The 24603-nt window shown below is 39.1% G+C and overlaps 1 protein-coding gene, 1 long non-coding RNA gene and 2 pseudogenes across 4 annotated transcripts in view; 1 reads left to right on the top strand and 3 right to left on the bottom strand.

Moving 5' to 3' along the window:
- Window positions 1-556: 556 nt before the first annotated feature.
- Window positions 557-2888, bottom strand: LOC111319196 (trace amine-associated receptor 9-like; annotated as a pseudogene).
- A 3115-nt stretch (window positions 2889-6003) lies between these two features.
- LOC111319195 (uncharacterized) lies at window positions 6004-9785 on the top strand (annotated as a pseudogene). Its single transcript, XR_015988683.1, has 2 exons — window positions 6004-6153; window positions 6550-9785. The product of XR_015988683.1 is annotated as an uncharacterized LOC111319195 (transcript).
- Window positions 9786-12735: 2950 nt separating this feature from the next.
- Window positions 12736-20452, bottom strand: LOC148729290 (uncharacterized). Its single transcript, XR_016002426.1, has 2 exons — window positions 17895-20452; window positions 12736-17536 (listed from the first exon to the last, which is right to left on the bottom strand). It is a non-coding gene; the product is annotated as an uncharacterized LOC148729290 (long non-coding RNA).
- Window positions 12736-24603, bottom strand: part of LOC111346433 (TNF receptor-associated factor 5) — a 55686-nt gene continuing 43818 nt past the window's right edge. For both annotated transcript variants that reach the window (XM_088763010.1, XM_088763011.1), the window contains exon 10: window positions 12736-13273. In XM_088763010.1, coding sequence (XP_088619136.1) covers window positions 13216-13273 — 58 coding nt within the window. In that variant the 3' untranslated portion in view covers window positions 12736-13215. The remainder of the gene's footprint in view (window positions 13274-24603) is intronic.

Genomic DNA, 24603 nt, shown 5'->3' with positions numbered 1-24603 from the left:
CATGGGGGTTCTCAGTGCGGTGATGGCTTTTACGGCTGATAGGTTAAAAAATTTTGGCCATTTTATGACTAACGGTTAATATAATTTTACTATTGTCTCCAGAATTTATTTTTAACGCTTGACTTCTTTTACGACTATCTGTTGCAATTTTTCCGCCCCACGGCTAAAGTTTTTGGCCGTTTTACGGCTATGGATTAACTCAATTAAAACGTCCTCCGCATTTACATCAACAGCTGATTGAGAGGAAATTCGTGGATATATTTTTCTTTTGCCCAGGTCGCATTATTTGGGTTTCAAATCCAGAATTAGTTTTTATTTTGATCTGGAAGCATTACAAGGATAAATATAACTATGAAAAAATCCCTATGTACCCGATCAAAATTGCAATGACGTAAAATATTCATGAAAATAGCGTCTTAAATACAATATTGACAACGACTGTACATGTATATATAAGAAGAAGGAAAAGAAAACAGAATCAGTAAAAATCCATAACCAGGAGGTTTGGTTCGACTTGGGAAGGTTGTTAAGATATATGTTTCTGAAACACAAAGGATTGATAAGTGGATTGATGTAAATTCTGCGTAATATTACAGGTTAGGTTATAAATGGTATTAAAAAAACAACAACATCAATAACAGCAAGAGAGTCTTCATTTAGAGATCTTGTTCTCTAAATGGTAGAATATTTTCATGCCGTGTGGATTCTATTTGGACCAGAGAACATTGCTTGAAAGAAAGTTAAGAAATGCATGCCTCTAAATCAATAATATATTCGAGGTATAAATTAGCAAAAACATGACATCTTCACCTGGCGCAGTTAACGTATCAATAATGTCTTTACCAGTGAAGATATCAATGTTATCATCATGGTAACTGTGTTTATCAACATGGTGCTTTAACTTTTCACGAAGTTTTTTTTTTTTTTTTTTTCATACATAAGATTGATTTCAATTGTTTTAGTAGTAAAACATCTTTTGTAACGGAAATTGTTCTATTTTCGCGTCAGAAATTAAAGCAGCTTTCTTGCAGGTGATCACTGCATTCGGTGGTGTTAAAATATATCTTTTAACATCTAAACACAATATCTATAAAATAGATAGAACTTTACAAGTCTACATGTGTAAGTGAATAAGAGTTCATCTTCTCAAGGTGATGAAAAATCTGTCTACAGTAGCGGTCATCCACGGTAAAACAAGTTCACTGCTAAATTACAGGGTCCACAAAATGGGGTAAAAACGCCATTTTATCCAATAATTTACCTCTTAATGAACAAAAACTCACTCAAAAAATCCTTCTTACACTGATTTCGCGAGGTAAACATGGATTCAATTTTACTTGAAAGTAAATTTAGTGTTTTTTTACTTCTTCCACTTCCACGTTCAATATAGTTTGGGTGTAAGACAATACAAACAGGTTGTTAGGACTTAGTAAAGGACGACCCCGACTGCTACAGAAAGGTGACCGCTTAAAAGAGGTGAATAAGAGTAACTAAGTAAAAAAAATTCGGAACTTTCACAAAGGACTACTTAATACAGGCCGAGCAACCGCTTAATACGTGCCACTCAAAACAGGTTTGACAGTAGTTCGCTTCGCTCACTCTTGAGGGATATCATCAACCTTCCCAGTTGAAATTCATATCCAAGCCCTGGATATAAAATACCCTTTTTCCGTCAGCTAGGTATAATGCAATTAGCAGCGTCAATTAATTGATAGAACGCCTGTTCATTTTGACACATACATCCTGCTCTTGTGCGTCATATTGATAAATGAAATAAAGATTGTTTAGTGATATCATCTACAGATCACTGACGACTTGAGTCTTGAAAAATTGGTATTAAAAGAATCGGAAATCATCAATTCTATAAGGTGAATGTAAACACTTTGAGGACCATAAATTTATCAGCAACAAAGTGTTCGTCTGAGTAATTCCTTCACCGGTTGTCTCACCTCTCTAATCTTCCAACAGTAAAGCAACGGGTTTAGTGATGAATCAAAGTAAACTAGAGTCACTGTGAATTGTCTGAGCACAATTATTGCCGATGACTGTCCATTATAGGTCCACAAAGCTGTGATTATACCATGTGGAAGATAACAAACAGCTACTGCTAACTGCAGCCACATTACACTTGACACTCCCTTTCTATATCGAGATATGTTGAGTGGAGCGGAACTCGAGTTACTCGATTGCTCTTGCTGGATGTTGCTGCTATCTGCGTTTCATGGCGACGAAGGTCCCAAAAAATCTTTGTGTAAGACGAAACTGAGGTGAAAAAGCTTACTGGTATGACTATATGGCTATACCATATTGTTATAAGGACGTTCCGCACATACATCGCTGCGCAGATAATGGAAACAATCCAGAACACGATGACACACGCACACGCTCTTTTTACAGTCACAACTTGTTTGTATCTCAGTCCTAATGTTATGGCGAGCAGCCTGTCTACGCTTATTGCAGTCAGTGTCAACAAAGACATGCCGCAGAGAAGATAGCTTGCTATGAAGCTTGTAAATAATGTGCTGTAGCAGTCATCCCATCGCTTTCTAACGGCGGACATCCAATAGGTGATGGTAAAAGGCTCAGAAATGACGCCAACGAGGAGATCTGTTGTAGCCAGGGATCGGAGAAACAGTTTGGACGGTGCGTGAAGAGATGTCTCTTTGTGCAAGGCAATCAGGATCAGAATATTTCCCAAAGATGAACAAATGGCCAGCAAAACATTGAAGGCCGAAAGAAATATCAGACAGCCGTGAATTCCTGCAGTTAATTCCTGAGAGCAAAAAAACCGCTCGTAGGTTTTCTTCTCTCCATCTTCAGTAATGTTTTGGTAAATCGTCATGTTTTAAGCAACAGACATGAATTAATAAGTTTTAGTATACTCACCTGGAGTTATATATCTCTGTGAGCTGTCTGCTTATTGGTATTCGCGCAATTTTAACGCTCAAACATGCCATAATCAGATTACTTATCTTAAGGCAGGTGAATTTGAGAAACAACATCCTTTTCATTATGCTCTAAATGGAATTTTTATTTAAAGACGTCTGATTTTTCTTAAAGAAGGAAGGTTACAGTGAGGCCCTTTTTAAGCCACTGTAATTAATTTCTCTCGGAACCACCGTAGAATGATATTTCAGAAAACATTAACATCAAGAAAACCCAGGGGGTTTCTCGAAAACCCAGACCCATATTAAAAACCCTGTTTTTAGACATTTAGGAGAGAAGCGTGGTTGTGAAGCGTTACTTAGGAGACGAAGATGTTACAAAATATGCGGCATCTAGTAAAGTTTGCTGTTTGTTAAGGTCTGCGTTTTCGAGAAAACCCAGGGGTTTTTAGAAACCGTAGACCCTGAAAATTTGTTTACGACGTTTCAAAGAGAACCATGGTTGTGGAGCGATTTTGTTTTATTCGGCGGAGCCGGGAGACTCAAATCTGAAGATCGTAGCAAAGGAAACGAAGATGTTACAAAATCTGCGGCATTTAAAGGTCGCTGTTTGTCCTAAACCGATCGCTGTAATGTGTAATGGTGGCGTACGAGGGCTTATACTATTTTGCGAAACGAAACGAAACGAAACGAAATTGTACTATTTTGCGAAACGAAACGAAATTTTGCGAAATGGCGTTTTTTCGCCTTTATTTAGCAAATATGTCCTCTTCGTCCGAAACAAAATGTTTCCACTAATAAAATGATAAATATTTCTAAGAGCCTGGTCACCTCCCATTTTATTGACCATAGTAGAATTCGTTTCGCAAAGTAGTAATTTTGACAGAATTACTATTTGCGAAATGGCGTTTTTTCACCTTTATTCAGCAAATATGGGCTTATACTATTTTGCGAAACGAAACGAAACGAAATTTTGCAAAATTGCCTTTTTTCGCCTTTATTTAGCAAATATGCCCTCTTCGCCCGAAACAAAATGTTTCCACTAATAAAACGATGTATATTTCTAAGAGCCTTGTCACCTCTGGTCACCTTATAACGTATTTTCCTAGCAGTTTGACCAAACATCGAGCGTTAATTGAGTTCGGCTGGAATTGCCAGTCACGCATGTGGCTTGTTGGTCAGCTATAAAATCGAGTTGCGGCAACCATAAATAGAACAAAACAAAATACAAGGAATACAGAGCAGAATAGAAAACAGAATTATAACGACCATAAAGAGTAAACTCCGAGCCAATAAAGAGCAATCGAGAACAAAAACAAGTAGTTGTCTTTCATTTTGTTTCGGGCAAAGAGGACATATTTGCTAAATAAAGGTGAAAAAACGCCATTTCGCAAAATAGTAATTCTGTCAAAATTACTACTTTGCGAAACAAGTTTCTATTATGGTCAATAAATTGAGAGGTGACCAGGCTCTTAGAAAGATTGATCATTTTATTAGTGGACATATTTTGTTTCGGACGAAGAGGACATATTTGCTAAATAAAGGCAAAAAAACGCTATTTCGCAAAATAGTAATTGTGTCAAAATTACTACTTTGCGAAACGAGTTCTATTTTGGTCAATAAAATGAGAGGTGACCAGGCTCTTAGAAATATTGATCATTTTATTAGTGGACACATTTTGTTTCGGACGAGGAGGACATATTTGCTAAATAAAGGCGAGAAAACGCCATTTCGCAAAATAGTAATTCTGTCAAAATTACTACTTTGTGAAACGAGTTCTGTTATGGTCAATAAAATGAGAGGTGACCAGGCTCTTAGAAATATTGGTCATTTTATTAGTGGACACATTTTGTTTCAGACGAGGAGGACATATTTGCTAAATAAAAGCGAGAAAACGCCATTTCGCAAAATAGTAATTCTGTCAAAATTACTACTTTGTGAAACGAGTTCTGTTATGGTCAATAAAATGAGAGGTGACCAGGCTCTTAGAAATATTGGTCATTTTATTAGTGGACACATTTTGTTTCAGACGAGGAGGACATATTTGCTAAATAAAAGCGAGAAAACGCCATTTCGCAAAATAGTAATTCTGTCAAAATTACTACTTTGCGAAACGAGTTCTGTTATGGTCAATAAAATGAGAGGTGACCAGGCTCTTAGAAATATTGATCATTTTATTAGTGAAAACATTTTTTTTCGGACGAAGAGGACATATTTGCTAAATAAAGGCGAAAAAACGCCATTTCGCAAAATTTCGTTTCGTTTCGTTTCGCAAAATAGTACAATTTCGTTTCGTTTCGTTTCGTTTCGCAAAATAGTACAGGCCCTGGAATTTTTGCCTTCAAGGAATGTGTAAACTGCGACCTGAAACCAGGGATCGTTTATTAAGGAGCCATGTATGAGTTTGCACCGCGCTCAAAGTTGGACGTTTGCGCGTAAATTGTCGAAGTAAGTTTAATGAGGTAACTGAGAGCAACTTTTACCAAAATTTATTTGTTTGTAGACCACTGGCTTTAACACGAAGCAAATATTTTGATTAATCTTTGTGACTTCCGGTCGCACGTAATGCTTGTTTTGACCAAATTTCTCTCATTAAAGAAAAAAACTGCTTCAAAACCAAGGTTCTCTTCGAGATGTCGAAAAAAGATTTTTCAAGGTCTGCGTTTTCGATGCCCGCGGTCTGCGGTCTGTGTTTTTGAGGTCTGTGTTTTCGAGACACCTTTTATAGTCAGTTCAACCTCTAGTCTTGCCTTCCAGAGTGATTACAAACTCGTATTAAGGAAAATGTCGAGGTAACTTGAAGAGAGGCGATTTTTTTATTTCGAAAGTATTTTCATTGAAAGGAACTGCAGAACTGAACTTCAGCGTACGTGTGGTTTGCAACTCATCTCTGGAGACAGGTAACAGTGGTGAAAGGAAAAAAATGCTGGTGGACGAACAAAAGAAGCCAATGAGATATTTATTGTTTACGTCCACCAACATGGTGTCAATGACGTTCTATCATGATCAATGCGAAAGTCGAAAGCTGCCAATGCTGTAAGGTGCTATCGCTGAATAAATAATATTGCGCGGCAACCACTTTTTCTTGGAGTAATTTCTACCAATTCGTGTCGACAGTATGCTTCGTCAACTAACATACTCTATTTGTTTTGAATTAACTGCGGTTCATCAGCATTGGAGATCCATAAGAGATGGTAAAACAAGGAAAGCAAACAACAGCTTTGAGAAGCACCGACGGCGAATCAAGCGAAGCAATCGTTTAAAGAGGGTAAGTATTTTACATCAATTATATAAGGCCAGAATCCGTAACGTTTACTTCTTTGTCTCTAATGTTTTAGGACAGGTCTCTTAAATCCATTACAACAAGAGAAAATATTATTAATACCGTTATTATTTTTTCTTGGTAACAACTCTGCGGGTGTATTAAATCAGTTACTTAATAGCAGCCTCCGCTGATGTTTAACTGCCACAATGTCAACATGGTTTTCTTCCAAAGCTTGAGCTACGTGGCTGATTTGTCTTTTGGCTATTTCAATATTAGCAAGCTCATAATTTAGCTTTAAGTGTCACTGAAAAGGCAGTTAGGGCGACTTTAGCAATTATTTGACTTCTCAATAGTGCTCCTACAACGTTCTCGCTTGTCTCGATCTTTTATTCCCTTTAGAAACTTTCTCGACGACTGTCTACTCCGGACAACTCTACAGTTCTGTCTGATGGAGACAAGTTAAAGGGCACGAGAAAAATTGTCTTCCCCAGACGCATTACAATATACGGTCGTCGGAGGAAAGCTGCGAAGAAGAGGCAGTAGAACCAAAGAGTGGCCCAACACCACGATCACGAAAAGTAAGAAAACCTTCATGGGAGAGGAGCAAACTGAGGAAGATCAAAGTGAAACTGGATGAGGCGTATTTTGCCACGCTAACTGGAGGGTCTGGATGGGGGGTACGAATTTCAGTTGTCAGATAAATTTTCGGCCATTTGTCAGTTGTCAGTTGAATGACTGTTAATGATTAACTTGGCAAGTTAATTATTACTTTCCGACCCTATAATTTTAGCTGAAAAGCACATACACTCGAAAATTTAGTCGAAAAATGATACAATATGAACTGCTTTTTCTTAGTAATGGAATGAAATAAGATCTTTCAAATGACTTTCAGTCATTGTTTAAGTCAGTTACGACTCTTCTGAACGCAAACTTCCGTTTTCCCGTGCGATCATCCGAAAGAAACCAAACTTGTGAAAAGTCCTCTAGTATAATATATTGGATTTATGTTTTGTTTTACAAAGCTTCGATTGCGGTTCGCTCCGATGAAATGATTGGAAAGGAACGTTCTTTTGTCTACTTTTCAACTAAGTTATTAGAGAAAGCGTAACTTAGAAACCCAGGCGAAAATGGGCGCGAACTGGCCGTCCAGATCTAGAAACCGTAGTTGGGGTAATATCTTCATCCTCTTGGTCAGAAACGGTCGTTTTCTGAGTCTGTGTCATATTCGTCTGCATGTGTTCGCACCGTCAGCAGCTGACACTTCGACGATACAGTCGTCAACGAAGGTGATATCTGTCACATTCCCACCTTTCGAAGTAGCTTGAACAGCTCCTTTGTCGCTGCGGAACCGTACTTACTGTTCTCCCGAGTTGAAATCGTTACCTATTCCCGCCAACAAGTCCACTTTTGTGGAATCTTGTTGCTCCGTGTAAACGGCCGGTGGTAAAGCCCCTGTCCTACCCTTGGTAATTTCATCCCGAACTGTCCTTTGCCTCAAGGGACGATACTTCTCCACAAATTCTTTCATAGCACTTTCAATCTCGGGGTCGATCTCTACTTAAGGTAGAGGTCGCATAAAGTTTACATTTGCAAACTCCGGGCTGGTCTGAGGGACAGAATAGGAAGATTTTTCATGAATACTTGGCTGCTCATTTCGTTACTCTCTTCAACGACTCCTTGGTAATTAATCTAAAGTATTGGGAATACTGTAATGCGGCGAAGGCCGGTCTCATGCTTAAAATGTGAAACTGCATGTAGATTCTCCACAACTGTTGTGAGTAATGTGCTCAATTCAATATCTTGGAGATAATCGTTGTTAATTGAATCTCTGCTCAGATACAATGAAATATATGAAGTTCATATATTTTGAACTGCGGTATTAGATACATATGATACACGATCCTCGCAGTAGATAGCGCTATTTAAGCAATAGCGAAAATCAGACCTGAAAAAAATCAGGCCTGCACGGGATTCGAACCACTGACCTCTGCGATACTAGTGCAGCGCTCTACAAATTGAGCTAACAAGCCAACTGGGAGCAGGCCGTTGAGTTGATTCGTAATAAACCCGTGAAAGTGATAAATCAGATACAATGAAATATATGAAGTTTATATATTTTGAACTGCGGTATTAGATACATATGATACACGATCCTCGCAGTAGATAGCGCTATTTAAGCAATAGCGAAAATCAGACCTGAAAAAATCAGGCCTGTACGGGATTCGAACCACTGACCTCTGCGATACTAGTGCAGCGCTCTACCAATTGAGCTAACAAGCCAACTGGGAGCAGGCCGTTGAGTTGATTCGTAATAAACCCGTGAAAGTGATAAATCAGATACAATGAAATATATGAAGTATAATGAAATATATGAAATATATGAACTTCATATATTTCATTGTATCTGATTTATCACTTTCACGGGTTTCATTTCCTCTCACTTTGTTAAGCGCCTAGATCTATCATTGGATAGGCGCTATATAAATATCATTATAATTATTATTATTATTATTATTATTAACTTTTTCACAGTCACTTTAGCTATGTCATTATAATCTACATAAAGCATAATTTGCATGAATTCAAGAATGAGAAAATTCTGACGGCGCTTAGACGTCGACATCTAATGAGCGTTTTATGATAAAGAGTAGGCTATTAACTGATATAAATCTGCCAATACCAATTACCAAACCACTCCAATACATACTGTTTAATTCGCTTCCTGTTCCAGCCAGCATGGTCGGAAGCTCCAAATTCCATTGCTCGTCCGTAGTTAGCGCAAAATTATATCGCTTTTGCCACCTGATTTCGGAGCCATGTGATAAAGATTCACATCAAAATCTCCGAGGCCATATTTACTAGACAAGTCCTTTAGACCAAGAAACGAAGTAGGGTGCTTTATTCAGCGCCAGTGCGGTTTTAACATCTTTGATAGGAATGCGGCTTCTGTGACGCTCAAATGTCGTTTCCGACTCAATTCGGTAAAAGCTTACAACAGCTCTTAAAATACCAGCATTCACGGCCATCGCGTAAGTTGACGATCGAGTTGGGTATCAAAGACCATATGACTGATATGTGACACATGACCTTGATGTGGATGGCACATGCGGTAATTATTAACGAAATAGGACAATCTGGGGTACTCCTACTGATGTGTAATGGAAAATGTACTTTCATTGAACACAATAAATCAACTGTCCTTATTTTACATCCAGTTTTTAGGATACTAGGGGCGATCCGGGCTTTTGTCAGTTGTCAGTAAAAGCCCACCACAAATGTCAGTCGTCAGTTAGTTTTTCAGCGATTTGTCAGCTGTCAGTTAAAATTTTGGCCATTTGTCAGTTGTCAGTTAACCTCATCCAGGCCCTCTAACTGGGAAGCAACTTCGTACAAGTGCACGTGTCAACCGGACTGAAGATGAATCATCACGCCCTCACTCAACTAACGGCCCGCGTTGGGCTGTTCGCAGCGACTAAGTCGAGACATTGTTTTTCGGCACATTTGACATTTTCCATATACTAGCTGCAAAATTCTTTGATGTTCATTCGTTAAGAAAGGAATTGTAGGCATATTTTGCTCAAATAACGAGGACGACAAACGAATATGATGTACTTTTTAAATAAAAAAAATCAATTATGTCTCACCGGTCGATCGACTGAAGTATATTGCGATTTTACGTAGTAAACCACAGATTTCGCAAACGAACGATAAAAGTATGGTATGGGCTATAAAAAAACGCACGATCACAACATATTAACCTGTCCCGTAATAATAAAGAGGGAAGAGAAAAAAGCACTACTGCGCATGCTGAAACAAGAAAAAAAAGTGTTTCTAAACAAAACCTTGTACTTCCGTCCCCTCTAAGTCTAAATACATCAGCAAAAACAAGAGGAAAATATGTTTCCTACAGATAACCTTGTATTTTCGTCAACATTCTGTCCTATTACGTCAACGGAAACAAGAGAAAAACTTGTTTCCGAAAAGTAACCTTGTATTTCCATGAACGTTTCGGTCTGACGGAAATATAAAAAAATTCATGTTTCTGGAACGTTGCCATGTGTTTCCGCACGTGTAAACATGAAGTTACATGTCCGGAAACTTTTGTTTCCTTCAACTGAAACCTGACGGAAACAGGAGTAAACGTCACCAAACCGGAAGCGGAAACATATGAATTGGCCACTGTTACCCGTCGTGTTTCCGCAACGGTTTCACAAATTTCTTTCACGTTTCCGTTTACGGGTTCTTGATATTTCGTCTTGTGTTAATGATTGAAAATCTGCATGAAAATTGAAGTCAAGTTCGTTGAGGTAAATACTTTTTCTAATTCCATTTGAATAAAGTAATCGGCAGTGGCTCCCTCTTCTCTTGATCGTGTCCTCTTCAAGTGAGACGGCTTTAATTAAAAATTACATTAATGGAGTAATTAAAGGCAAGTCATTTCTAACTAAAATTTCACCTGTTTGAAATGACTCATCAGTTTGAACACGCAAACTGCAATGAGCAGATACCTCGATAAGGATTCTCAATGTGGTGATGACTCTAACGGCTGATAGTTTAAAAAATTTAGGCCATTTTACGGCTAACGGTTAATATAATTCTACTGTTGTCCCCAGAATTTATTTTTTAACGGTTAACTTCTTTTACGACTATCTGTTAAAATTTGTCAATTTTTCCGCCTCACGGCTAAAGTGTTTGGCCGTTTTACGGCTATGAGTTAACCAATTAAAACCCTCCTCATGGTGATATAAAACTTGATATGAGCAGTGATAACGCAAAGTTATCTACAACACCGGTTACTTTTATTCAATGACTTTGGAAAGATGGCTAACCATTATACTGGATTAAAGTAAAGTTTAGGTGCATGCTAACGATGATATACACTCTATTACCGAACTTCTTCGAATGAGCGCCCGTGCTCTATGCTAGTAAGCGCCCTCCCCCGAATAAGTGCCTATCCCCTAGGCCATGATATCAAACAAGCACCCGTCTCAAATAAGCATCCCGTCCTCTCTCATTTTCTTAAATGAGTAGGGATACAAGGAAAACCTGTTTCCAAGATCACTTTATTTATAACTCAGTTTTGAAAATATCTACCACAATCGAATCAGTACAGGAGAATAGTATCTTCTCCGTCATTTCCAGTTATTTCTATTTTCATACTGACTTGACTTCTAAATGAATCCCGCAGTTTCTGATTTTTTTATTTAGAACATAGCCAAAATAAAGTAACAGCTCGCTGAAAGGAAAACTAAATAAGCACCCCTCCTTTTTTTTCCGAAATTTTGAAAACGCTCCCAGCCGCTTATTCCTGGAAATACCTTATTACCTAACTCTGATGTGTTGTTGTATTATTAGTCCTGAGCAGCTGTTATAAACTCGGTCCAAGCGTCAAATTCCGAAAGTGGTGCAAAGTGAAGCTCGTCAGCTGCGGCATGTATCGAGGCTGAGAAAGAAATTCCACCCACTTCTCCCTGACTTTGCTCTCCTGCTGCTCAGTTAACAGTTAATCTTTCTACAGTGTGTGTCAGCTTTTATCAACCGATCAGGAACGATAAAAAATACTCTCATAGTACTTTTAGTGGACAGTGTAAGGAACGAGCGCAGGGAAAGCGACAATTTGATGAGGAGTGTTGAAAGCTGCTCAGTAAACTGGAGTGACTACCAAAGGAGCATAACGAAGAAAATCAAACCGGATCATGATAATTACAAAAGCTGCCCTTAAGCAGTTTTCCCAGTTTCAGGCTCTAACTGTCCCAGTTTACCGTAGGATACCTTAACGGATATCTTTCCTAAGCGCAGATGTGCATGATTAGGTATTTTTCCTGTAACCCACATTAGATACTACTTTTCCGCTGGTTATACTTGGTGTAGGTCCTTTTGACGCAATTTGTTGAATTGATTCTGAAGCTAGTGTTGCGACAAAATCTGCCTCTACGAATTGCATATTGAGTCATATTGTCATTTGGGGGGGGGGAGGAGGGTGTGCAGTTCAAAGTTACGACATTTCGATAAGGAAATTCTCCATAGGAGCGCTCTTGAAAGAAAATTTGCGTGCTATATTCAGATATAGTTTCCTACGACACTTTTCAAGGAGTACTTCCCGTTGTGGGATTTTACTTTAGTCCAAGGCGAGATGCCTCCTGGAAAAGAAAAACTATGATCGGCCCTTTTTCATTAAAATAATGATCTCGGACGACCAAGGAAAGGATTACAGGACTTCGGATACTTCTAACATCGAGAAACAAATAATAGTAACAACGAAAATGATAAAATTTCGGATGAGAACTTTAATCACTACCATCATCGTGTTACCGAGGGTTTGCCTCTCTCTAGAAGGCTGTTGATCTTGAGTCTGTAAGCACTAAACTGCGACATTCTGACCAAACTCTCTCTTTCTTAACTTTAGAATAACTATTTACGAGTGGTCAGCAGTAGGGCGTTACATCATTAAGTGGTCTTTCTGAACATTAGCTTCTCATTAACCTTTTTGCGGTAAACGTTTAGTTTTCAGAAGCACATCTTCACTGTTGAAGTCATTGAGGTGATTCTATACCAATAGAACTTATCATGGATTTGAGGCGAAGGTTTCAGAGTGTTTCAACTTTTTATTTATACATATCAGATAAAAAAAATCTTATAATCTAATGCGGTCTCGGTTTCTTAAATTGCCATTAGTTTACATAATATCTAACTTAACTTTTTAGTTAAAAAAAAATTACAGATACAACACTTGAATGACAAAGATTAATGACAAAGTAAAGATTAACGACTCGCTAAAAAGTTCACTTGATTCCCTTTTTTGAATAAACGTCTGGAAGTTAAGGATATAGTATCTAATTTAATACCATACTTTCGTAAATTCTATGTACCCTTAGACAAGTTTGCTAACTTCTATTGAATTTACAAACTGGTGGTAGACCAAGGTGCAATTACTGTGACTGGTCGACGAAATGTCCTTTAAGCAGCGGACGAACATTTCAAGGTGGTAGAGACTGTTTTTTTTCTGACTTTTCTTGTTCTCTCACAAAAGAAGCCAAGGAAACAAGAGCCATGTTACTGTAATCGTCACCTGTAGCACTCGATGACACTTTCAAACCGGACAAAGCGGCCTCTACCAGGTGCACTGAGGGTTGATACAAAAAGTAAAAAAAGATCGTTTTCATTTTTTAAATAACTAATCGATAACAAATGTACATGATTTAAAGAAGACGTTACAGAATTAATAGTACCTGTTACAACATTATACACGTTACTTCATCTGTCAGCCTATATAATATGTCAAATGGCAAATACATCAAATACGAAAGATTTCAGTCACTAAAACTCTCTTAATCGTCATCTGTAGCACTGGACAACTTGACCAAAGCCGACGGGGATACACACCTCTACCTGGTGTAATGAGGGTTCATGCGGCAAACAAAAAAGATCCCTAGTCAATTTCACGAAACCAGCCCAAAAAGATCTGTGAAACAGGATGCGGCGGTCGAGCGAATAGGAACAGAAAAGGATTCAGGTATTTCCAAAGTAATTTATTGTAAATACAAAATAACAGCAAAACAGCAGGCAAATCACACGAGACAGACTGACTCAAAAACAAAGGAGACGGCAGTAAATAGTACATAATAAACGGAAACAACTAACAGATGTTACCTAAAAAATGATACAAAAAAATAAGGTAATACATGCAATGAAAAAGCATGATCAGAAAAGGCGTGCTCAAAGATAACATTAGACCGGAAGTGACGTGTGGTCACACAACTGAAACTCGAGAGCTAATGACAAAATCACTGGACGCATGTGGCACAAGCGATTCGCGTGATCGATAAACTGTAGGCTGAGAACGATGAAAAACGCTACAGCAAAAACGTGTTAGACGACTAAAACTAAACAACAAGAGGATTCTACATACAGCTGGTATGCAAGGTTAGAGCGAATCTAAGAACATCAAATGGAACGGAAAAGCACAAATAGTTCAGACCTAATAAATGGCCAACTGAAACTGAGACTGTAACTAGCTAGAACGAAACAAAACGAACGAAACGTGAGAACAAGACTTCGGAAATATACCCCAACTGCAAGAATTTCAAAAGGAACAGAGGTTGTTTTGTAATAAACTGATTGAAATTATGCGACAAAATGTGCGAAAACTGTGTTAACCGGAAAGACTAATGTGGCGGGCACGTTTTAGAACAAAAGCGCATCTCCAGCTACAATAACAACAGATTAAAATAAAGTGAGAAATGCCATTAGACAAAAGAACGAAATTGCCCGATTTTCCACCACGGAAAAGCAAATCCGCCAGAAGAAAGCTAGAAACAAACTAATGACTCGGTGAATTTGCGGGTTTTGCGCTCTAGATAACAAGCTATGGCGATTAAAAGAGATTCAGTAATAAATAGGGTTAAGCACATATACTTAAAGTAACAATGACCATGAACAATCCTACCTTGCCAAGCCGAGCAAATTCTCTTAAGCTCTAAGTATAACAGAACAGGACGGCAGCACAAACTCAACTAAATTACACCTGAAGGTTACTTTTACCCTCGATTGTAGATTTATCCTTTATCGTCCAAGGAAAAAACACACAAAATTGACCGTATTAATTGTTTTATTTTATATCTCAGCAGGTATTTACAGAAATGTAGATTACTTTATCTCATTTGAAAGTGTACAAAATGGGGTTTTCAGAAAAGAAATAATTGTAAGATTTCATTTAAGAAGATTTCAGTAAAAAATTCTGAAAGAACATAAAAAGCATAATTTCTGCATCGCTTTCGAAGAAAAAGGAAAATTCCTCCACTGGGTTGTAACATTTTCCTAACATACTGGTAAAAACAAAATGTTCCTTATTCCATTAGCAAAATGACCTGAAGATCTGACAGAAAAAGACAAAAACTGACAGTAGTAATGAATTTTCAAAGAGAGCCTCGTCCACCCACAAATTCATGAACATGAATATATATGAATATATATGAATATATATTATTAGTCGTTAATGAAACTCTCAGGCCAACAAAGGTGCACCGCGCCAGGAGGATCAATAAAGATCCGCAGTCCAAACCTCACAGCCAACATAAAACGTAGAAAGTTAAAAAAATTGCGAGGATGGACAACTTCTGACGTAAAAATATAAACAATTTTTTAATAAAAAACGTTTCGGTCAGAGACCTTCTTCAGTTATTTACAACTTTTGAAATAAAAAAAGAGCATTAAATAGGATCGAAGTGCTAATGATTACATAATTACAGATAACGACTAATGAACTGGTGCTAATAGACAAAAAACCTAATTACAAAGAAAGCAATGGAAAAAATACAAGGAACAAACCCTAAAAACTAAGAGATAAGAATACTAAATATGTTAATATAAGTGGCGTAACCAATTGCAAAGAAGCAATGCGGCGAGCATTAAAAAAGGGAAGGCCCACTTTTTACTAGAACTGTATACCGTAACAAAATCCCAAAACAGGGCCTTTGGAGCCCGAAAGGGCAAATTAGCAACAAAATCCCTTGAGGGGCCCTTAAATGAGACTAATCATAATAAGATCCCTTGGCAGGGCCTCTGAGTCCAATCCACACCTAAAGGGCCGACCAAATCCAAGAAAAGGGCCTTTGAACGATCAATTAGTAGCGCCTAATTTAAGACGGAAAATTAATTATAGCAATTTCTATTTTTTGAATGAAATTCCTTTCTTTTATTCAAACCATGGGGTGCCAAAGAGAACAACTGAGCACTCCAATAAGCCTCTTTTGTGATTAACAGCCTATCGATCTCTGCAGAGCCACTAGGGGCCTGTACCTGATCAATGCATTGGAACGAAAAATCGTCCAGGGTGTGTGGGGTTTTGTTGAAGTGTATCGCTACTTCACAAGTTGTTTTGTTTGTGAGCATAGTAGATTTGTGATTTCGAAATCTCACTTTAAAGTCGGTGGTGGTAGATCCCACGTATTGCAGGCAACATTTCTTACAGGAAGCCAAGTAAATCACATTTTTAGAGTCACATGAAAGTCTAGAGTGAATGATGTAATTTTTTCCCGTCTGAAAGCTGAGAAATGATTTAGATTCAACAAAGAAATTCTGACAGAGGTCGCATCTTTTCCTATCTCATTTAAAGTAGCCATTGTTATGAGGAATGGTTTGTCTCTCGCTGGCAGTTCTAAAACGAGATGGTGCTAACAATTCTTTGAGATTTTTCGATCGACGAAAAGATGGTATGATAGAACTTCGAGGAAAAAGTTCTTTCAATTTGGGGTTAGATTGCAAAATAAACAAATGTTTTCTGATTATGTTGCCTCCGTCGGGCAAGTTAGGATTAAATGTAGTAACAAATGGAAATAGTTTCTTCGCTTCCTTCCACGAGTCCTGAGTAAATTATGTCTAGGGATGGCGGAGACTTTGGAGAATTGTTTAGAAACTAATTTAAAAAGATAACCCTGGTTAACAAGGTACTCTTTGTACTCAGCTGCTCTCTCGGCAAAAAATACTTCTTCAGAGCAATTTCTTTTCAATCTTGTGGCTACTCCAAAAGGAATAGCCTTGAAAACGTGCTTAGGATGGCAGCTGGAAGGCGGAAGATATAAATGGCTATCTGTAGGTTTGGAATAGACGTCTGTCCTGATAAATCCATCGATAAGATGTAAAGTGAGACCAAGTACGTGGAGCTCACGCTCAGAAAAAACTAGTTCAAACTTAATTGTAGGATACAGAGAATTGATGTAATCGGTAAATTGATGTAGGGCAGGAAGGCCCTGCTGCCAGAGATCAAATACATCGTCTCGATATCGCCACCATAAGGACGGCTTTATCGGACCAGAAAACTTAGCTTTGTGATCAATTTCGCCCATGGCTAGATCGGCATAGCTACAAGCATTCTTCGGACCCATAGCTGTGCCATGGATCTGAAGAAAGAAATTCTCTTTAAAAACAGAATGGTTGCTTTTCAAACAAATTTTACGGCTTCTAAGTCGTGGATGGAAATTTGTTTTCTCTAGTATTCAAAGCCTTCCTTACTGCAGTGAGGCCGAGTTTGTTATCGATGTTAGGGAACATTGAAATCACGTCCAACGAGACCAGTAAGGTGCCAGTTGGAAATGGACCGCTTGTGTTAAGATGTTCTATTTTGTTAAGCAGGTCGGTAGTGTCTCTAATAAACGATGGTAATTTTTGAGCAAGTGGTTGTAAATAAAATTCAGTAAAGGCCGGTGAGTTTTCATGAATAGATATCTTATATATTTCTATATATTCAAAATGAATAATGGGCAGAGTGGACTAAAAATAACACACTTTTAGCCTCAGGCACATCTACAGAACTGTCTAAATCCATCTCCTCCTCTTTTCTGTTTCAAATTCTTCTTGATCTTGTTGATCTTGTTGATCTTGTTCCTCTCTACAAGGAACAAAATAAATATTTACTTTTTCGCAATTGGAATCCAATATTTTGCCAAATAAAACAGGAAAAAAGCAATAACGGACGTTGCGTAATCATGGACGCGATCGCATACTTATGGCAACGCGACATATGAAACCAATGTCATCTCGATCCTCACATGAATATTTTAGCGTCGCTCGATCTAAAATCGCTCATAAAGCCGCTTTTCACTCTCATATGTGAATTTATGGCTACATTTCACGAAACTGGCAAGAAATCAGATGTATGAAGGCAACCAGATGAGTATTTTCTTGCATTTGAAGACCAGATTTTCAATTAGCATCACCACGCGGTCAAAAGTATATAAATCGCTTACCTTGAAATTCCGTTCTGGTAATCCAGTTCTCGGTCAATTTGACTTTCTTCGTCAAGAGACATTTCCAAATGATCTTCATCTCCAGTAAATATTATTTCTAAAGCCTCTTCAATAGAGTAATTCGCCGATCTCTGTCTCTTCGCTGGAGACGCCATCACCCATCGCTCGAAAAAAATTCGTCGTAAACGCTGAATTAAAGCATCTTTCCCAAAGTTCGACCAGTAATTGGCAAAATCTGTTTGCTTCCTGTGAGCCAAATTTGGGGTCAAACTGAAGTAACGCGATTTTTCGGTAATTTGATCATCCTATGGGATCAGAAATTACCCCATAAGAATAGCGGCGGACAGAGAAGAGTAGTATGGTGAATCCACGATCGAGAGCACCGTGAAACCACATTCCAAGGCCCTCTTGAATTACCACCGGGCTCAAAAAGAGAATGAATTATCGAGATCATTTAAAAAAGAAAGCTGTCAAAAGTAACAGTCTGATCGATTGGAATTACTATCGGACATTAAATAACCAAATTAACAAGGAAATTAAGACCTCAAAAAAAAATTTTTATATCAATGCTTTTGATAAGTTCTCTGGTGACACTCGGAGAACGTGGCAAACTATTAATGAAGTTGAATATTGTGGCCAAAAATCGGAGAGCTCGTTGGAAGCTGCGGAGATCTTCAATACATTTTTCTCGGAAATTGGCACAAATCTTAGTAAGGATGTTGCAGAGGCGGCCGTTAGCTATTCCGGATTTCTAATCGAAACTGACAAACTGTTTTCCTTTTGTGAAACCACCCCTGCACATGTTTATTCGCTTTTATCGAAAATTTCCAGATCTAAAGCAACTGGCCCTAATAATATCCCCGCCAAACTCCTGAAGGAATGCCCCGATTTAATCTGTGAGTCGCTATCATTGATATTTAATCAATCATTTAAAACGGCTGTATTTCCGAATGATTGGAAAAATGCTAGAGTCTCCCCTATCTACAAAAATTCGGGCAAGCGCAATCATCCATCCAATTATCGCCCATTTCAGTAATTCCCGTGGTAGCAAAAGTTTTTGAGCGGATAATCTATGATCAACTGTATGTCCATCTTACGAAGTATAATCTTCTTTCCAAACATCAGTCCGGTTTCCGTTCATTACACTCGACGGTTACTGCTCTACTCGAGGCAACCGATAGCTGAGCTCTCAATATAGACCGTGGATTGATCAATGCTGTTGTCTTCTTAGATTTAAAGAAGGCATTTGATACAGCCGATCATGAGATTCTTTTATCTAAGCTTCGTTCGTAAGGAATTCGTGGACTAGCTTTGCGTCTGTTTCGCTCCTATTTAGGTGACCGAACACAGATCTGCGAAATCGATTGTTCTAAATCGACGCCAAAAATCCTTAATTGCGGTGAGCCTCAAGGCACGATTCTGGGCCCGCTTTTATTCTTACTCTATATTAACGATTTACCTCAGTGCCTTAATTTTTCTCATCCTCGAATGCATGCTGACGATACCAGCATTACTTACGCTGGCAAAGATTTAAACGAAATTGATGATTATCTTAACAAAGATTTGAAATCTGTTAATACCTAGTTGTCTTCTAATAAACTCATATTGAACCTGACTAAGACCGAATTCTTAATAATAACTTCAAGGCAAAGGCGAGTTTACTTGTCAGACAATCCGTCTCTTACCATTAATAATTTTCCCATTGAGCAGGTGCCGTCAACAAAGTCTATCGATGAAAACTTAAGCTGGAATACCCATATTGAAACTGTTTGTAAGAAAATTTCTTCAGCTTTGGGCTTAACTAAGCGCATTAGAGATTTTGTACCATTCTACACTCGTTTGAACATCTTCAATGCTTTGGTAAAGCCTCACTTTGACTATTGCAGCTTAGTGTGGGATTGCTGTGTTACAAGCCTGGCCGAAAAACTTCAGAAGCTGCAGAACCGTGCGGCTCGTATATTGTTGTCCGCCCCTTATGATTCTAATGCTCTAGACCTGTTCCATAGACTTCATTGGAAAAACCTAAGGAATCAGAGGCTTTTTTCCAAAGCCGTTATGATGTTCAAAATTCTAAATGGACAGCATATCTATCTATCTATCTATCTATCTATCTATCTATCTATCCATCTATCTATCTATATATCTATCTATCTATCCATCTATATATCCACCTATCTATCTACCTACCTATCTATCTATCTATCTATCTATCTATCTATCCATCTATCTATCTATCTATCTATCTATCTACCTATCTATCTATCTATCTATCTATCTATCTACCTATCTATCTATCTATCTATCTACCTATCTATCTATCTATCTATCTATCTATCTATCTACCTATCTATCTATCTATCTACCTATCTATCTATCTATCTATCTATCTATCTATCCATCTATCTATCTATATACCTATCTATCAATCTATCTATCTATATATCTATATATCTACCTATCTATCTATCTTTCTATCTAACCATCCATCTATCTATGTATCTACCTATCTATCTATCTTTACATATATCTATCTATTTACCTATCTATCTATCTATCTATCTATCTATCTACCTATCTATCTATCTATCTATCTATCCATCTAAAGATAAAAAATAAATTCAAGTAAATCAAATAGTCATCTTTCGTAATGATACTACTAGTTATAGATTGCGAAATAGTGAAATGAGGCTAGCTCTTCCGCAACCTCGTACCGATTATGTTCGTAAAAGTTTCTCTTATAGCGGTGCCGCGTTTTGGAATAGCCTTCCGACTGATATTAGAGTATCTAAAACATTAGGTGAGTTTAAGACGAAGCTAAGTAACTCCAGTTTTGAGTGAGCTAATGACAAGGCGTCCCTGAAAAGCAGTACTTTTATTTTCATTTATTTTCATTCTAATAAGAAGTTAGTTCAGTTCGTTTAGATTAGGCCTTTAATCTTTGCATATATTTTAATGATTAGATAGTTTTAAGTTTTACATTTGTAGGTATATTGCTTGTATACAACTGAGTGGAACTTACCGTCTATAAATAAAGTGATCTATCTATCTATCTATCCATCTATCTATCTATATATCTATTTATCTATCCATCTATCCATCCATCTATCTATCTACCTATCTATCCATCCATCCATCCATCCATCCATCTATCTATCTATCTATCTATCTATCTATCTATCTATCTACTGTAGCGAAAGCCGAAACCGTGTACCTCCCTGTTAGAACGAAATGCGTTACTTTCGTTACCACCCCCCTCGGGGTGGTTGTTGTTTGTGTGCGTAATAAAGACAACATGGCCGCTTGTTGTGTTCGATCAGTACGTTAGAAATTAAGTGCCTGCGGACCCGAAAATGGACTTATCACATTGGCGGCAGCGGTGGTCCACTCCTATCAGGTCAGAGAATCCTTTCAAAACGGATTTGGAGGCGCTTAGCCCGTTTTTTGTACGATCGGAGGTCGGGGATAGCACACTTCCAGCGACCGAAACACCACGTGCTTCGACTTCAAAGTCACCAGAGGTCGGGGATAGCACACTTCCAGCGACCGAAACACCACGTGCGTCGACTGCAAATCCATTCCGACGTAACGATGCTGACTTGTTAACCCTCGCAAAGTCATCAGAGGTCGGAGATAGCACACTACTTCCAGCGACCGAAACGTCACGTCCTTCGATTGCAAATCCATTCCGGCGTAACGATGATGACTTGTTAACCCTCGCAAAGTCACAAGGGTTGACGGTGGTCCGTCAAGCAAGGAAACCTGTTAAACTACCGGAAGATTTCGATGGAAAACAACCCCTGAAAGAATATCTGATGCATTTTGGGCGCTGCTCGATCGTCAATGGATGGACCGAGGAAGAAAAGGCGATGTTTCTGGCCGCCAGTCTTCGTGGTGACAGTAGGAAATTATTAAGTGGACTCACGGATTCAGATTGTCAACAATACGACAAAATTGGGGAGAGATTGCAGCTACGATTTGGCGTGGAGAAACAAGCCGAGTTACATCAGGCCAGACTGTTAAATCGTCGACAATTCGAAGGTGAGAGTTTACAAGTGTTAGCTACAGATATTCGTTCAATGGTAGATCTAGCATACCAGGATTTGGGTGCTTCCGTGCAGGAACGTTTTGCTGTCCAACATTTTATTGATGCTTTGAGTGATAAGGATGATAGGCTGTATCTTAGACGGGAAAAACCGGGAACTCTCGACCAAGCCCTTTCCCTAGCTAGAGAGTTGGAATCCCTCCGACTTCTAGACAACAATAATTCTTTCAGACGGGCGGGTAGTAAAGTCAGAGCCATGGAAACAGAACGAACACAATTACAAACAAAGGTGGATGGGCTTAGGCTTCAGATAGACCAGCAACAACAGCAATTAGAAGCTCAGCAAAGCATCATCACGCAATTGAATGAATTTCTTGCAAACCAACTACAGCCGCAGGGTACCCCAACTATCAAAAATGACGTGCCACAGGGAAACCAAACCAGGGGATGGGAATGCTGGCATTGTGGAAAGAGGGGACACATGAGAAAAGAATGCCCTAAACGAAGGGGACGACCGGCAACTGACCAGTACTCGGGAAACGGGAACAGGGTGTCCTCGAGGGTCCAGTAGGATACCTGGACAGTCATGGGCCTCAAAGTTCTAACACTGCAGTTGACAATCTTAAAGAGGGTGGGAATGTGACAGTAGTACCTAATCGGAGATCTCGCCCCTATGGACTTTATGTCATTGGGTTCATAGGACAGTGTAAAGTTGTTTGGCTGGTAGATACGGATGCCGTGAGAAATGTTTTATCCTATGAGTGCTACAAGAGGTTACCTGAGGATGCTAAATTCCCCTTACGTGAAGATGGCTCACAAGTGTTTGTGGCAGACGGGCGCAGAACCAATACGTATGGCACAGGGGAGATTACTATAAGGATAGGAACTCAAGATGTAAGCTTACGTGTACTGGTAGCCGACATTGAGGACTCTGTCATATTAGGCATGGAATTCTTGTCTGATGTAGATGCAAAGATTGACCTAGTTCAGCAACAACTTCTTATCAATGGAGAGGAAATCGACTGTTGTAGTGAGAGTTTCCAGCAACTCAGTCTCAGATGTGTAACTCGCCGTGTTGTAGTGATAGAACCACATTGTGAAGCAGAAATTCCAGTTCATCTTATCCACCGACAGTCCAAAGCTGAAAATGCTAATCAAGGATTGCGAATCCTAGAGCCCTGTGGCAACCGTCTACAAGACAAAGGCCTGTATATTGGAAGGACTCTGGTTTCTGCAGGAGATAACGGCCTTGTACCAGTGCGAATTCTTAACACTGCTGACAAAACGCAAACCATCGGTGCTCAGACTGTGGTAGCTGTGGCCAAACCAGTTTCCAACGTGGCAGAGCTGGAGTTTCCTGAAATTAACTCTCAGGGCTCCACAAGTGGAATTGACCAAAGCCAGATGAGGGCGGAGGAAAGTGGAGACTTGTTACCAGATCCACTCAGAGAACTTTGGCGGCGCAGTTCAGAACAGTTGACCGAAGAAGAAAGCCAGGCAGTTGCTGGACTCTTACACCGGCATAAAGACGTATTCTCCTTATCAGAACAAGATCTTGGCAGAACCAACCTAGTGACACACAATATCGACACAGGCGATGCAAGACCAATCAAACAGCATCCTCGCCGCACATCACCATCGAAACATGCGGAAATTGAGAGGCAGGTGGAGGACTTGTTACAACGTGGAATTGTGAAGAAATCCAACAGTCTGTGGTCATCTCCTGTGGTGTTAGTTACCAAGAAGGATGGCTCGCAAAGGTTCTGTGTAGATTACAGACAGGTCAACGCAGTAACAGTCAAAGATGCTTACCCGTTGTCAAGGATTGATGCCTCTCTGTGTTCTCTTTCCGGTGCAAAATGGTTCTCCACCTTGGATCTGGCATCGGGGTATTGGCAAGTCCCTATGGACCCAGCTAGCAGTGGTAAAGCAGCCTTCGTAACCATTTCTGGTCTCTACGAGTGGAATGTTATGCCTTTCGGTCTCACTTCATCACCAAGTACCTTTTAAAGATTAATGGAACTGATCTTAGCAGGGCTAAGGTTTGAGACCTACCTTATCTACCTTGATGATACAATTGTGTATGGGAGAACTTTTCAAGAGGAACTGGAGCGTTTAGAGGAAGTGTTCGTTCGCTTTGCATCAGCTGGACTTAAGTTAAAACCAAGCAAATGTCTGCTGTTCCAGAAACGCGTCGCATATCTTGGCCATATTGTATCTGAGAAGGGCATCGAGACTGACCCTGCGAAGGTTCAACGAGTTCATGAGTGGCCAGGACCTGAGAATGCAATTGAAGTAAAGAGCTTTCTAGGACTTGCCAGTTACTATCGACGTTTTGTTCCAAATTTTTCCCTGGTAGCCAGGCCTCTTCACAAACTGACTGAAGTAAATTTTGACTTTACTTGGACATCCGAGTGCCAGGTGTCGTTTGATACCTTGAAGACCTTGTTGGCCACAGCTCCGGTCTTGTCATACCCAGATTTCACTGCGGAGTTCATACTTGACACTGATGCCAGCAACCATGGTATTGGAGCCGTCTTGAGTCAGTTAAAGAATGGGGTGGAGCATCCAGTTGCTTATGCGAGCAGAACGTTGACCAAGGCCGAGAGAAACTACTGCGTTACGCGGAAAGAGCTGCTTGCTGTTGTGGAGTTTGTGAAGCAGTTT

The sequence above is a fragment of the Stylophora pistillata genome, chromosome 6 (assembly GCF_964205215.1).
Source record: "Stylophora pistillata chromosome 6, jaStyPist1.2, whole genome shotgun sequence".
NCBI classification, from domain to species: Eukaryota; Metazoa; Cnidaria; class Anthozoa; order Scleractinia; family Pocilloporidae; genus Stylophora; species Stylophora pistillata.
This window is presented reverse-complemented; position numbering and strand designations above follow the sequence as displayed.